This window comes from Somniosus microcephalus, chromosome 27, assembly GCF_052327205.1.
Source record: "Somniosus microcephalus isolate GS21.2 chromosome 27, FLI_Smic_1.0, whole genome shotgun sequence".
NCBI lineage: Eukaryota > Metazoa > Chordata > Chondrichthyes > Squaliformes > Somniosidae > Somniosus > Somniosus microcephalus.
In genome coordinates, this window is record NC_141013.1 from 33,292,220 (window position 1) to 33,306,292 (window position 14,073).

At 44.9% G+C, this 14,073-nt stretch overlaps 1 protein-coding gene across 3 annotated transcripts in view; it reads right to left on the reverse strand.

The window, feature by feature from the left end:
- LOC147100112 (multiple C2 and transmembrane domain-containing protein 2-like) overlaps positions 1 to 14,073 on the reverse strand; it is a 538,576-nt gene that overhangs the window by 193,427 nt on the left and 331,076 nt on the right. For all 3 annotated transcript variants that reach the window (XM_085968827.1, XM_085968825.1, XM_085968826.1), the window contains exons 11-12: positions 2,882 to 3,068; positions 1,443 to 1,536 (exon numbers count right to left, since the gene is read on the reverse strand). In XM_085968827.1, the coding sequence (XP_085824953.1) occupies positions 1,443 to 1,536; positions 2,882 to 3,068 (281 nt within the window). The remainder of the gene's footprint in view (positions 1 to 1,442; positions 1,537 to 2,881; positions 3,069 to 14,073) is intronic.

Genomic DNA, 14,073 nt, shown 5'->3' on the forward strand with positions numbered 1-14,073 from the left:
GAGGGAGTGCTGCACCGTCAGAGGTGCCGTCTTTCGGATGAGGCGTTAAACCGAGGCCCCGTCTGCTCTCTCAGGTGGACGTAAAAGATTCCCATGGCACTATTTTGACGATGAGCTGGGGAGTTCCCCTCGGTGTCCTGACCGACATTGATCCCTCAACCAACAGAGCTAAAACAGGACATTATCACATTGCTGTTTGTGGAGCCTTGCAATGCACAAATTGGCTGCCAATTTTACGACATTACAACAGTGAAAAAAGAAAGAAATTGCATTTATGTAGCACCTTTCATGACCTCAGGATGTCCCAAAGCGATTTACAGCCAATGAAGTACTTTTGAAGTGTAGTCACTGCTGCGATGCGGCGACATTTCAAAAGAACTTTATTGGCTGTAAAAGGTTTTGGAACATCCTGAGGTCATGAAAGGTGCTATATAAATGCAAGTTCTTTCTTTCTTGCCTTTTCATTCATTAAATGCACTGGGTAAGAAGGTCATTGCTAATTAAGGACGTTGAGGCAATGGCTTAATGCAATGCCATAAAGGTCTGGCTCTGAAATGTAAAATATAAACAAGCACATTTACATAATTCCTGGTTCAGGTATGGTTTACTGGAATATATTTATATCTGATGAAAAGAACAGGAGTGGAAAGATAACGCAGCAATGAGAAAATTATTGTGACAAAACCTGATGGGGAAATGAGGAAAAGACGAGCAGGCAACAGATTCAAAACGTGGCACAAATAGAGCAGTAGAGACAATGGGGTCATTTTGATTTTGGACGCAAGTGTAAGATGGGTGACATCAGCCCGGGCAGCTGATCCAATATCAGAATGGCCCACAATGAAAGAAACGTTAAGGTGAAGACACAGCAGAAGAATTGCAGAGTGGGTGTCAAAGAAAGAAGAAAGACTTACATTTATATAGCACCTTTCACAACATCTCAAAGCGCTTTACAGCCAATGAAGTACTTTTTGAAGTGTAGTCACTGTTGTAATGTGGGAAACGCGGCAGCCAATTTGCACACAGCAAGCTCCCACAAACAGCAATGTGATAATGACCAGATAATCTGTTTTTGTGATGTTGATTGAGGGATAAATATTGGCCAGGACACCGGGGAGAACTCCCCTGCTCTTCTTCGAAATAGTGCCATGGGATCTTTTACCTCCACCTGAGGAAGCGGACGGGGCCTCTGTTTAACGTCTCATCCGAAAGACGGCACCTCCGACAGTGCAGAGCTCCCTCAGCACTGCACTGGAGTGCCAGCCTAGATTTATGTGCGCAAGTCCCTGCAGTGGGACTGGAACCCACAACCCTTCTGACTCAGAGGCGAGAGCGCTGCCCACTGAGCCACAGCTGACAAAGACTGAAGGAGTGGTAGAGAGCAAGTGAGGGCACCAGAGAGGGGCCTAGGATATGAGATAAAGTGGTTCACAATAAAGTACCTGCAAAATCTGCAGACGGGAGATTACAGGCTTTCATCACCTGCACCTGCAGAAACCCGATGTCACTCCTATCCCGCAAAGTGTTCCTCAAACTCTGGGAATCAAAGTTAAAATTAAAACACTCACTAAATTGTACAGAGAATAAATAGCCAGCACATCACTCTCATCATCCATTAGGTTAGTCTAAGCTATAAATAAAAAACATATGGCGGGAGTTTCCTTGGCGCTTCTCCCACTCTCCTGCTGTAACTTTGGCAGAACCCTCGCTTAAAAAGGGAGGGGCTCGGAGGGAATTCTCGGCCAAACTTCCATTCTTCAGAGCAGCATCTCAGTTTCTCTCGCCGCCTTTGTTTAATGGAGATAAGAACTCCGGGCTTAATTTACTGGCAAAGACCAACTTCACCCCCCCACCCTGGCGTCTGCTTACAGAACCCTTTTGCTGTGAACATGAGGTAAGAGTGTTGGGAGAAAGCCTGAATTGATACAAAGGCCCCAACCTTATCTCGGAGGTGGGGCGGGAGCGGGGGTGCGGGGCAATTTTGTGATCGGGAAACCGGGAAGAACGTTAAATTCAGCAGGAACCTGATTACCATTTTTTGTTTCTGTTCCCCAGCCGCAGCGAGTCAGATTGAGAGGCTGGCTGGCTGGCTGCCGGGCAGGTAGGCCGTCGGCACCAGGCCACAGCTAGGGAGCCGAGAGGAGGGAGGGAGGGAGGGAAGGATCGCAAAGACTGGGGTGGAGTAGGTGGCAGGGAAGAGATCAGAGGCCAGAGGGATGGTCAGTGTCTGGAGCAGGGAGGAGATCAGAGGCCAGAAGGGAGATCGGAACGGTCGGTGGGGGAGATGTCCGACCACGGGGTGGGTGGGTGACGCAGGTAAGCTGGATCAAGCATTTACCTCCTGGATCCAGCAGTCCTGACTTCCGTTTAAGCTGCCGGGTTTCCCGAGGCCTGCAAAACTTGCCCAGCTAGGGTTAAATTTAAAATGGTGGTTAAATATGAGGCACACAGCCTCGTTATAATATCTGAATGACCAATCAGCTTCCAGGGAGTGGGTTGGTTGCACCACTCCCGCCCCACCCGTCCCGCCTCCGTTAAAACCGCAAGTGGATGGGTCGGAGTCAGGATTCAGATTTTATCATTTTTACATCTCAGCCGACCCAAACCCACCCGTTTTTGGAGGTTAAAATTCCCCCAAAGGAATAGTTGGCAACTTTGTAAATTGGATCTGTAGGTCTGTTATTGGAAAATAAGTTTCAGACAGACCTTCAACAAGTTGCTGTTGTGCTAAACTTAAACTTTAAGCCTGAAGTAATGATTAGTCCATTTTCTTCTCTTATCCGATGGCAATGGACCTCTTCTGTAACCGGTTTGAAAAGTGTGCACCTGCGGCATGAAGTCAAGCCACTTTAAAGCGACTCTGGTCTTATAGTGAACTTACATATCTCTGCTTGATCTGCCGTCGCTCTGTCTGATCGTCTAGTGGGCTGGCACACGGGTCAGAGATGGAGACTCCGCTATAAGCTGGGAGTGTGACCAGCAAAACCACGGAGCCCTGTCCATTCTCCAGCAACAGCTCCAAACGGTTTGTCTGTTCTTTGGGCAACGTCAAAAGGTCAACCTTGCATCTGAAATATTTAAACATGAGCACGATCAGAATTTAAACATTTGTAAAAACAGGCGCAACTTTATAGCAGCTCATTAATAAACACATCACTATTGTGAATCTAATTTCTGACAAATAAAAATGACTTGGTCAACGAAATTCCTTGCGATTCCCAAAAGTTCAACAGGTGTAGAAACATAGAAGATAGGAGCAGGAGTAGGCCATTCAGCCCCTCGAGCCTGCTCCGCCATTCGATGAGATCATGGCTGATCATCCAAACTCAGTACCCCGTACCTGCCTTCTCCCCATATCCCTTGATAGCTTTAGCTCTAAGAAATATATCTAACTCCTTCTTGAATATATTTAAAGAATTGGCCTCAACTGTCTTCTGTGGTAGAGAATTCCACAGGTTCACCACTCTCTGGGTGAAGAAATTCTTCCTCATCTCTGTCCTAAATGGCTTACCCCTTATCCTTAGACTATGACCCCTGGTTCTGGACTCTCCAACCATCGGGAACATGCTACCTGCATCTAGTTTGTCCAGACTTGTCAGAATTTTATAAGCTTCGATGAGAACCCCTCTCATTCTTCTAAACTCCAGTGAGTATAAGCCCAATCGACCCAATCTCTCCTCATACGTCATTCCTGCCATCCCAGGGATCAGCCTTGTGAATCTTCGCTGAACTCCTTCCATGGCAAGAACATCCTTCCTCAGATAAGGTGACCAAAACTGCACACAGTACTCAAGGTGTGGTCTCACCAAGGCCCTGTACAACTGCAGCAGGACATCCTTGCTCCTGTACTCAAACCCTTTTGCTATGAAGGCCAACATACCATTTGCCTTCTTCACCGCCTGCTGCACCTGCATGCTTACCTTCAGCGACTGGTGCACAAGGACACCCAGGTCTCGTTGCACTTCCCCTTCTCCCAATCTATTGCCATTCAGATAATAGTCTGCCTTTCTGTTTTTGACACCAAAGTGGATAACCTCGCATTTATCCACATTATAGTGCATCTGCCATGCATCTGCCCAATGACCCAACCTGTCCAACTCATCCTGGAGATTCTCGGTATCCTCCTCACAGCACACACGCCCACCCAGCTTTGTGATGTCTGCAAGCTTGGAGATATTACATCTAGTTCCCTTATCTAGATCATTAATGTATATTGTGAATAGCTGGGGTCCAAGGACTGATCCCTGCGGTACCCCACTAGTCACTGCCTGCCACTCGGAAAAAGATCCGTTAATTCCTACTCTCTGCTTTCTGTCCGCCAACCAGTTCTCTATCCAAGTCAATACCTTGCCCCCAATCCCATGTGCCTTAACTTTACACGCTAATCTCTTATGCAGGACCTTATCGAAAGCCTTTTGAAAGCCCAAATACACCACATCTACTGGTTCTCCCTTATCTATTTTCCCAGTTACATCCTCAAAAAATTCCAGTAGATTAGTCAAGCACGATTTACCTTTTGTAAATCCATGTTGACTTTGTCCGATCCTGTCACTGTTTTCCAAGTGCTCAGCTATTACATCCTTTATAATGGACTCTAGCATTTTCCCCACTACTGATGTCAGGCTTACCGGTCTGTAATTCCCCACTTTCTCTCTACCACCCTTTTTGAATAGTGGGGTAACATTAGCTACCCTCCAATCCATGGGTACAGTTCCAGATTCCAGTGAATTTTGGAAGATGATCAGCAATGCATCTACTATTTCTAGGGCCACTTCCTTAAGTACCCTAGGATGTAGATTATCAGGCCCTGGGGATTTATCGGCCTCCAATCCCATCAATTTCCCCAACACCATTTCCCTACAAATACTGATTTCTTTCAGTTCCTCCCTCTCATCAGACCCTATGCTCTCCAACATCTCTGGGAGGATATTTGTGTCCTCCTTTGTGAAGACAGAACCAAAATATGCATTTAATTTGTCTGCCATTTCTTTGTTCCCCATTATAACTTCCCCTGCTTCTGACTGCAAGGGACCTACACTTGATTTCACTAATCTTTTTCTCTTCACATATCTATAAAAGCTCTTACAGTCAGTTTTTATGTTCCCTGCAAGCTTACTTTCATATTCTATTTTCCCCTTCTTAATTAATCCCTTTGTCCTCCTTTGTTGAATCCTAAACTGCTCCCAATCCTCAGGGTTACTGCTTTTTCTGGCCAATTTATATGTCCTCTCCTTGGATCTTATGCTATCCCTAATTTCCCTTATTAGCCACGGTTGAGTCACCCTTTTTGTTTTATTCTTATCCCAAACTGGGATGAACAACTTCTGTAGTTCATCCATGCGGTCCTTGAATGTTTGCCATTGCCTATCCACTGTCAACCCTTTGAGTGACATTCCCCAATCAATCCTACCCAACTCGCACCTCATACCATCGTAGTTTCCTTTATTTAAATTCAGGACCCTAGTCTCAGAGTCAACTACTTCATTCTCCATCCTAATGAAGAATTCTATCATATTATGATCGCTCTGACCCAAGGGGCCTCGTACAACAAGATTGCTAATTAATCCTCTCTCATTACATAATACCCAGTCTAAGATGGCCTGATCTCTGGTTGGTTCCTCGACATATTGTTCCAGAAAACCATCCCGTAAACATGTATGTGGTGAGTAGCCTCACAGTGGATTGTGCTGAGTGAGCAGAGATGGCAGTGGAAATGCCATAATACGACTCTCTATTAGATATATTTCTTAAGGCTAAAGGGATCAAGGGATATGGGGAGAAAGCAGGGACAGGGTACTGAATTTGGATGATCAGCCATGATCTCATTAAATGGCAGAGCAGGCTCGAGGGGCCGAATGGCCTACTCCTGCTCCTATCTTCTATGTTTCTATGTTTCTATTCCTGGGTTAGGAAGGTACAATAAAATAAAAAATCAGCCAACATACCCAAATTGGTATCTTGCCATCCTGATGGAAGTGTACCAATGTGACTGTAGGATGAGGGCAGAGGTTAACTTGGCTGCAATACCTTCCCGATGCCCAAATAACCTGCCGACACGCAAGCTCCGATTTTAACGTAACTTGGCCTGTGAGGGTTTGGGTCGAGTGCCAGTTTTACACCCGCTTGATTTTACACCGGATTGCGCTGATACAACTAGCAGAAACTCTACCCCAGTGTGTTGACGTGAAACCCAAACCCCCGCTCCCTTTTGTGGAACAGGCTCGAGGGTCTGATTGGCCTCCTCTTGTTCCTGTGAATATTGTCTGCGAATTCACCGAAAATCTGACCAATTAATTTACAAGACTTTAGCAGATCAGGAAGAGCTTGAAAAGAAAAGGAATTCACAACACAAACTTTTGAGAGAGTTCAGGGAGGTACATGTGCAACAAAATGAAAAGTCATTGGCAGTCGGCAAATCGACCTCAAATTTCAATTTCAATTTCAATTTTATTGGTCACATAACTAAATACAAGAAGTGTAATCGAGTCAGTGAAATGCTTTTTTCTTGACGAGCCGAGAGCACCAAGCAGCAAGAACACTGAGCTGCCTGGTACGCACGGAGCTCGCAAGGACGGCAGCCATCTTCATCGGCGCCATCACAAAAAAACACATACCGACATATACACGCATACATACTTTAAATATAAATAAAGCAGACATAAAATAAATAAAAGACATAAAAAGACAGCACATAAAATGAACAAGCAATAATGTAAAAAAAGTAATTTCTACAGTAATTACATTGATATTTCTACCCAGGCTTCTAGAATAATCTCTGGTTACAGGGTGGCCGCACTGGGAGAGCATCATGAGGAACTCACAACTTATAATTAAATAAATGTAATTAATTAATTAATAAAATTACATAAATAAAGTGCCCCCTCAGTCTTTCTCGATGTTTCCATCTTGGTCTCTCTCGATGTTTCCCCTCTCTCTCTCTCGATGTTTCCTCTCAGTTTTTCTCGATGTTTCCCCTCGGTTTCTTCCACACACCTGGCCTGCACATTACCCCTGGCTGTCCAACTTGGCGTCCTGGTAACCGGGTTCCGCACCAGCTCTCGTCCTTCAAACTGTCACTCCAGCTCTCATCCTTCAAACTGTCCTCTCTCCAGCTCTCGTCCTTCAAACTGTCTCTCCAGCTCTCGTCCTTCAAACTGTCTCTCCAGCTCTCGACCTTCAAACTGTCCTCTCTCCAGCTCTCGTCCTTCAAACTGTCTCTCCAGCTCTCATCCTTCAAACTGTCTCTCCAACTCTCGACCTTCAAACTGTCACTCCAGCTCTCATCCTTCAAACTGTCCTCTCTCCAGCTCTCGACCTTCAAACTGTCTCTCCAGCTCTCGACCTTCAAACTGTCTCTCCAGCTCTCGACCTTCAAACTGTCTCTCCAGCTCTCGACCTTCAAACTGTCACTCCAGCTCTCGACCTTCAAACTGTCTCTCCAGCTCTCGACCTTCAAACTGTCTCTCCAGCTCTCGACCTTCAAACTAGTGATGGAGGTGGGTTTTGAAATACTCCAAATGCAGTATTCCATGATTGAAGTGGTAAAGAATGAAAGAAGGCCTGCCAAGGAGATCACTGGCATCACATTGCATCATCAACTGTATCTAAAGACCTAACGCACCTACCTGACATCTGCTGAACAAGAGTATCGGATGCAGAATCAGGGCTCCAGCTCTGACCTGCAGTCAAGTCTGGAGAATCTCTACAGCAGAGCCTTGAAATTTCTGCTTTATATGTCCCGAGTTCCTCTTATCATTTAGGTCCATTATCTCCTTGAAGAAGTCCAATAGATTTGTTGGGTATGATCTCCCTCCAATAAGACCACGCAGACATCCTTCCTTTTGGTTTCTATTTCTTTAGTTGCTTCATTGTTCACCTCTTTCAGCTTTGCCTATAATCTTTTACCTGTTGCAGATGTCAGACTTATTGGCCTGTAGTTCCCAAGGTTATATTTATGTCCTTTTCATAAATCGGCCTTGCATTTACGCTTCCCCAATCCTCAGATACTTCTCCTGTTTCCAATGAGTCCCATAAAATGGTGCCAGGATCAGACCAATTTTATTAGCCCTTTCCTCAAGTCCCCTAGTGTGCAGTCTATCTGAGTTGGGTGCATTATTATTTTTTGTTCTCCCATCTGTCTGTTACCTCCTTATTTTCAATTTTTAAACATTTCAAGTACTTCCCTATCCCTCCCTGGAAATTCTACCTCTGTATTGGGAAGTTATCACTGTGAACAATGACATAAACAAGTAGTTTGGGATGTCGTCCATTCCTTGGCCACTTGGAGATCACGTTACATTGGGTTCCCTCAGCGGTCCGACTGTTTCCCTGTCTTGCCCGTTTGTCATGAGTATATTTATCACATTTTTTCGCATTGTGCTTTATGTTCCAGCAATCTTAACCTGGTTTTCTATTTCAGTTCCTCACCAGTTTCTCAATCTCCTTAAACTTAATTCGAAGATTTATCTCCATCCTCTGGTCTGCTTGTTGATTTGTGTTTGAGTAAAGTTCCTTTTTCTCCTTTCTCCCCGGCATAATTTCACCAGTGCCCATATTGATTTTTATCTTTCTCTACCAAAAGTCCCCGGTAGTTTCTCTGTGATGTCCTTAAGGTTTTCTTGAAACTATTCCACTTATTCTTTGCACTCCTCCCTATTAACAGCCTTTCAGTCTGTAGAACATAAGAACATAGGAAATCGGAGCAGGAGTAGGCCATTCAGTCTTTCGAGCCTGCTCCGCCATTCAATAAGATCATGGCCAATCTTCTACCTCAACTCCACTTTCCCGCACTATCCTCATATCCCTTGGTTCCCTTAGTATCCAAAAATCTATTGATCTCTGTCTTGAATATACTGAACGACTGAGCCTCCACAGCCCTCTAGGGTAGAGAATCCCAAAGATTCACAATCCTTTGAGTGAAAAATGTCTCTTCATCTCAGTCCTAAATGGCCAACCCCTTATTCTGATGCTGTGACCCGTAGTTCTAGACTCCCCAGCCAGGGGAAATATTCTCCCAGCATCTACCTCGTCAAGTCCCTGAAGAATTTTATACATTTCAGCTGTCTTAGTTCTCTTTTTATCCCTCAAAATCCATCCTTCTAAAGTTGACATCCTCTGTTGTAGTCTTCCCTCACTCTGTAGTAAATCTAGCCATGTTGTGACCATCGATTCCAAGGTGCTCTCCAACTGGAATCTCCTCTACCAACCCTTGGCTGTTATCTGGTGTCATATCTACTATCACCCCTCCCTATGTGGCTCCTTAACCATTTGAGATAGGTACTAGTCAAGTATCGTGTCCAGGAACGTATTTTCACTCTCTTTATTCCCAAAGTAGACCTCCTAATTTATCCCTGGTAAATTGAAGTTGCCTGTAACCATCATGTCCAAACATCCGCATGCTCCCCTTATTTGAGTATAAAGTTCCAGGTCTATTCTCTCTCTGTGACCCCAATATTTATTTTTCACCCTAATGTCGTTGATCTCAGTTCACAATGTTTCCACTTTATCTGCACCTGAGCCAGATTTGTCTCACTTGTCATCATATCCTTAAAAGCCACAATTCTCTTAGTTTATCTTTTCTATCCCTGTGGAGCAATTTATCTCTGTGAATTCACTACTCCCAAATTCTACATTGTCATTTAGCCAAGTGTTCGTGATATCTGTAACATTATAGTTTCCCTCGTTCACCTAAATCTTTAGATCCACAATTTTATTCCTAAGACTCCTGACATTTGTGCAGGTCTGAGCTATCTATTACGTCATTCCCGTGTCTATCTGATGTTTTTATTCAGTGATTATTTCCCTACAAAATGTTAAAGGGATTTGATAGAGTAGATACAGGGAAGCTATTTCCTTTGGTGGGAAATCCAGAACAAGGGGGCATAATCTTAAAATTAGAGCCAGGCCATTCAGGGGTGAAATCAGGAAGTACTTTTCCACACAAAAGGTAGGGGGTATGGGGAATTCTCCTCCCCACCAAAAGGCTGTGTCAAGACCGAGATTAATATTTTTTTTTAGGTAAGGGTATCAAGGGATATGGTGCAAAGGCTGATAAATGGAATTGAGTTATAGGTCAGCCATGATCTAACTGAATAGTGGGACAGGCTCAAGGGGCTGAATGGCCTCCTTCTGTTCCTATATTCTACGTACAGGAAACTCTTTGGTATCCGGCACCGACGGGACCGGCGTGTTGCCAGTTGATCAAAAATTCCGGATGACGGAGAGGGTTATCTACCGAGGCTATTTTTAACAAAGAAAAATAAAAAAAATCAAGAAATGTGCAGTATACAGTAATTGGGTACTCACCTACAGAATGTTGTGTTAAATGGATGGCGGAAGATGCTTGATTAAGTACAGTACTGCCAGTTGAGGGTAATGTAATGCAATGACTACCAGCAGCATGGGAGACACACAGTACCCCTGTAAAATGGTGGATCAGAAGAGACTACCGGCAGCGCGGGAGAGTCAGACTCCTGTTACGGGGGTATTGAGGTGTTCCGACTTCCGACAGCGCCAAGAAGCCGAGTAGTGGCAGTTTGGAGAACTACCCCCACTGACTAACTCGGCCACCGCGGGAGACTCGGACTCGGCAACATTGCCGGTTATTGAGGTGTTGTTTTCGGAGTGAGAATTTTGCCGGTTAATAGAGATTTCTGGATATTTAGGTGCCGTTTAAACGAGAGTTTCCTGTAGTTGTCGTATTTTGGGAACTTTGACGATTTAACCTTGGAATGTGGGGTAACTTATATAAAGATATTTCGATTAAGTCAAACTCAGCTCAACAGAGGTTAGATCCACACAATACATCTTTTATGAATACAGATTACAGTTCAGCACGCAAGTGTTCAGAACCAGATGGACTAGGTGGAACAATGGTCATTTGCTGCATACTACATCAGCCAGAGACAATGGAGATTCATTAAAATCACTGCACTAAACATTCACACAAGGTGCGTTGGAATGGCTGCATGTACGTGAGCTCATGGGGCTAGCTGGTAGGAACCCACTCCTAGTAACCCACTCCTAGGAGGGCAGTAGTGAGTTTAACTGGCAGCTTGACTAGCCACTCTCGGGTCATGGAGGGCCGGAGGAGGGTCAGAGGTCAAGTCTTTGATTTCCTGTCCAGCAAAGAAAGGAGAGTATGCTGAGATTTGTTGAGGAAGAGACCAGGAGAGTGAAAGCTCTCTCCTTAAGTGTAATGACAACTAGATTGAAGAAGAACGCTAGTCAGAAAAGTGTGTTTCGGTTACTCGCAGTAGAAGGAGTTTTTATTGTTACAACCCCCCGGTTCACGATGTCGTGACAGGGTTTGAAATAGGAAGAAACTGTTTCGATTGGCAGAAGGATCGGTAACCAGAAGGCGCAGCAAAAGAACCAAGGTGGATATGAGGAGAATTCTTTTCACTCAGTGAGTTGTTATGATTTGAAATGCGCTGCCTGAAAGGGTGGTAGACGCAGAATCAACAATAACTTTCAAAAGGGAATTGGATAAATACTTGAAAAGGAGGAATTTGCAGGGCTATGGGGAAAGAACAGGGCAGTGGGACTAATTGGAAACCACAAGCACGATGGGCCCAATGGCCTCATTCTGTGCGCTATAATTCTATGATTGTATGACTAGATATTGGTCAGTAAAGGTAAACTCCTGATTGTAAGGGATGTGGGGTCAGCTTACGGGTGAGACTGGCGATGTCAAACCTGCAAAAATATCTGGTGCAGACCCAAAATTTGATATAGTCGTTGCATCTTTATGTGTCGCCTGCGTTCTTGTTGTATTACCGTCCGTACTCAAAAAGACATCTATCGTCCAATCTTCATCCATGCCTTTGTTACCTCTAGACTTGACTATTCCAACGCACTCCTGGCTGGCCTCCCACATTCCACCCTACGTAAACTTGAGGTCATCCAAAACTCGGCTGCCCATGTCCTAACTCGCACCAAGTCCCGTTTGCCCATCACCCCTGTGCTCGCTGACCTACATTGGCTCCCGGTTAAGCAGCGCCTCGATTTCAAAATTTTCATCCTTGTTTCCAAATCCCTCCATGGCCTCACCCCTCCCTATCTCTGTAATCTCCTCCAGCCCCACAACCCCCCGAGATATCTGTGCTCCTCTAATTCTGTCCTCTTGCGCATCCCTGATTATAATCGCTCAACCATTGGTGGCCGTGCCTTCTGTGGCCTAGGCCCTAAGCTCTGGAATTCCCTGCCTAAACCTCGCCGCCTCGCTACCTCTCTTTCCTCCTTTAAGACGCTCCTTAAAACCTACCTCTTTGACCAAGCTTTTGGTCACCTGCCCTAATTTCTCCTTATGTGGCACGGTGTCAAATTTTTTGTCTTATAATACTCCTATGCAGCGCCTTGGGACGTTTTACTATGTTAAAGGCGCTATATAAATACAAGTTGTTGTTCGTCTTCTGTTCTACAACATTTGGCCACTATATCCTGGCTAGTTCCAGCATTCATTCTCCCATGTTTTTGGTCTGCTCTGTTTGGCCCTCTCCCTCATTACTGGTTAAATCCTTTGCTACTTCCCTATGTATTCTCTCCGCAAGGAGGTTGGTTTCAATCCAATTTGGATGAAACCTGTCTTGTTTGGCCAGCTTCCCCCTGTACCAGAATGCACCCCAATCTCTCGGAAATGTGAAAACTTCCCTTCAAAACCATCTATCAGACAGCACCCTGACACATCCAATTTATTTCTCGTTAACCAGTCCAGTGCATAGCACCGGGAGTAATCCTGAAATTACTACCGAAATCTATGTCAAATTCACCAAACAAGATCTCCATCCTACTCCTTCCTTTGCATTGGTTCCTACATAAACTATAGTTTCCAACTGTTTTCTCTCCCAGTCAAGGAGTTATTTTTATCCTACTTCAATATACACTAATCACGGCTTCCGGATACAGGTTGTCTATCCACTCCTGTATAGGACAAGGCCAGACTCCTAGGGGTTCATGCACTGGTGATTCCGATCTCCTTCTTCTCCTACTCCTCCAGCGCATGGTCATCTGATTCCTCCCCGCTGCTTCGTTTATGCAATTCTCTGGCCTTGTCTCACTCAATCCGAGCAACGGAGGTATATTCCAGAAACCTTCCCTCCTCCCCATACTGTGGCACGCCATGATCCTTGGGCTGAACATCCTTCTGTTCGAGGAGCACAGCCCTCTGTCACTTCATGCATGTGTACTCCTATGGGATACTTTGAGGACCCTTGGAGTCATTTTCCCGGTTGGCACTGCCAATGGGGAGTGTTACATGCCAGCCGTGCATTTCAGGAGACTGTGCGCTCAGCGCTCGCTAGTTTCCCACCATTAATTTTAACGGGTGGAAATCAGCGCATCGGTGATTTCGTGGACGTGACTGACAGGCGAGATTCCTGATCAGTAACCAATCGTCCCTCATGTCCTTACCCTATGATCTCACTGTTTCGATAGTCACAGCTGCAGTATGACTTGTAATTACTAGCCCTGCCATTCCACGAGCTTTCCACACATTTCCCGCTGTAGCTCCAGCGGGAGACTGGCAGAATCCCCCAGGAAAGGGTGCAAACGGCTGACGATGGCCATTTGTGCCATTTCACTGGGCGTTCCATCAGATTCCCACTGGAGTTACAGCGGGACATCGGTAGAGCCCCCAGTGAATGCCAGGGCTTTTGTGGGGGGGGGGTCATTTCCATCCTCATTGCTTGGCGGTAAATTGGCAGATTGGGGATCGCGTGTCTCAATAGAACCCGCCAGATTCTAATTTCTATCGATTTCAATGGAACGAAAGTCAGACGGTTGAGAGAAACGGGCCGCCGATCCAATTTGCCAGTTTATTGTCAAACGGCGAGAGTGAAAATTAACCCCCTGTTTTTTTAGCTTATGCTCTTAGTAGCTTCTTGCTCCTGTTTACTAGCTTAACGCAACTCTTAAATATTTTCTGTATCTTCATATACTACTAATATGCCCTTTTAATTACCTAATTCAGTATAATAATTAATATAAGTACATTTAACACTACCCAATATATTGATATTAACTGTCATCTCTCACACCATTTTTAATTTACCAAAAAAAACATATTTTTAACAA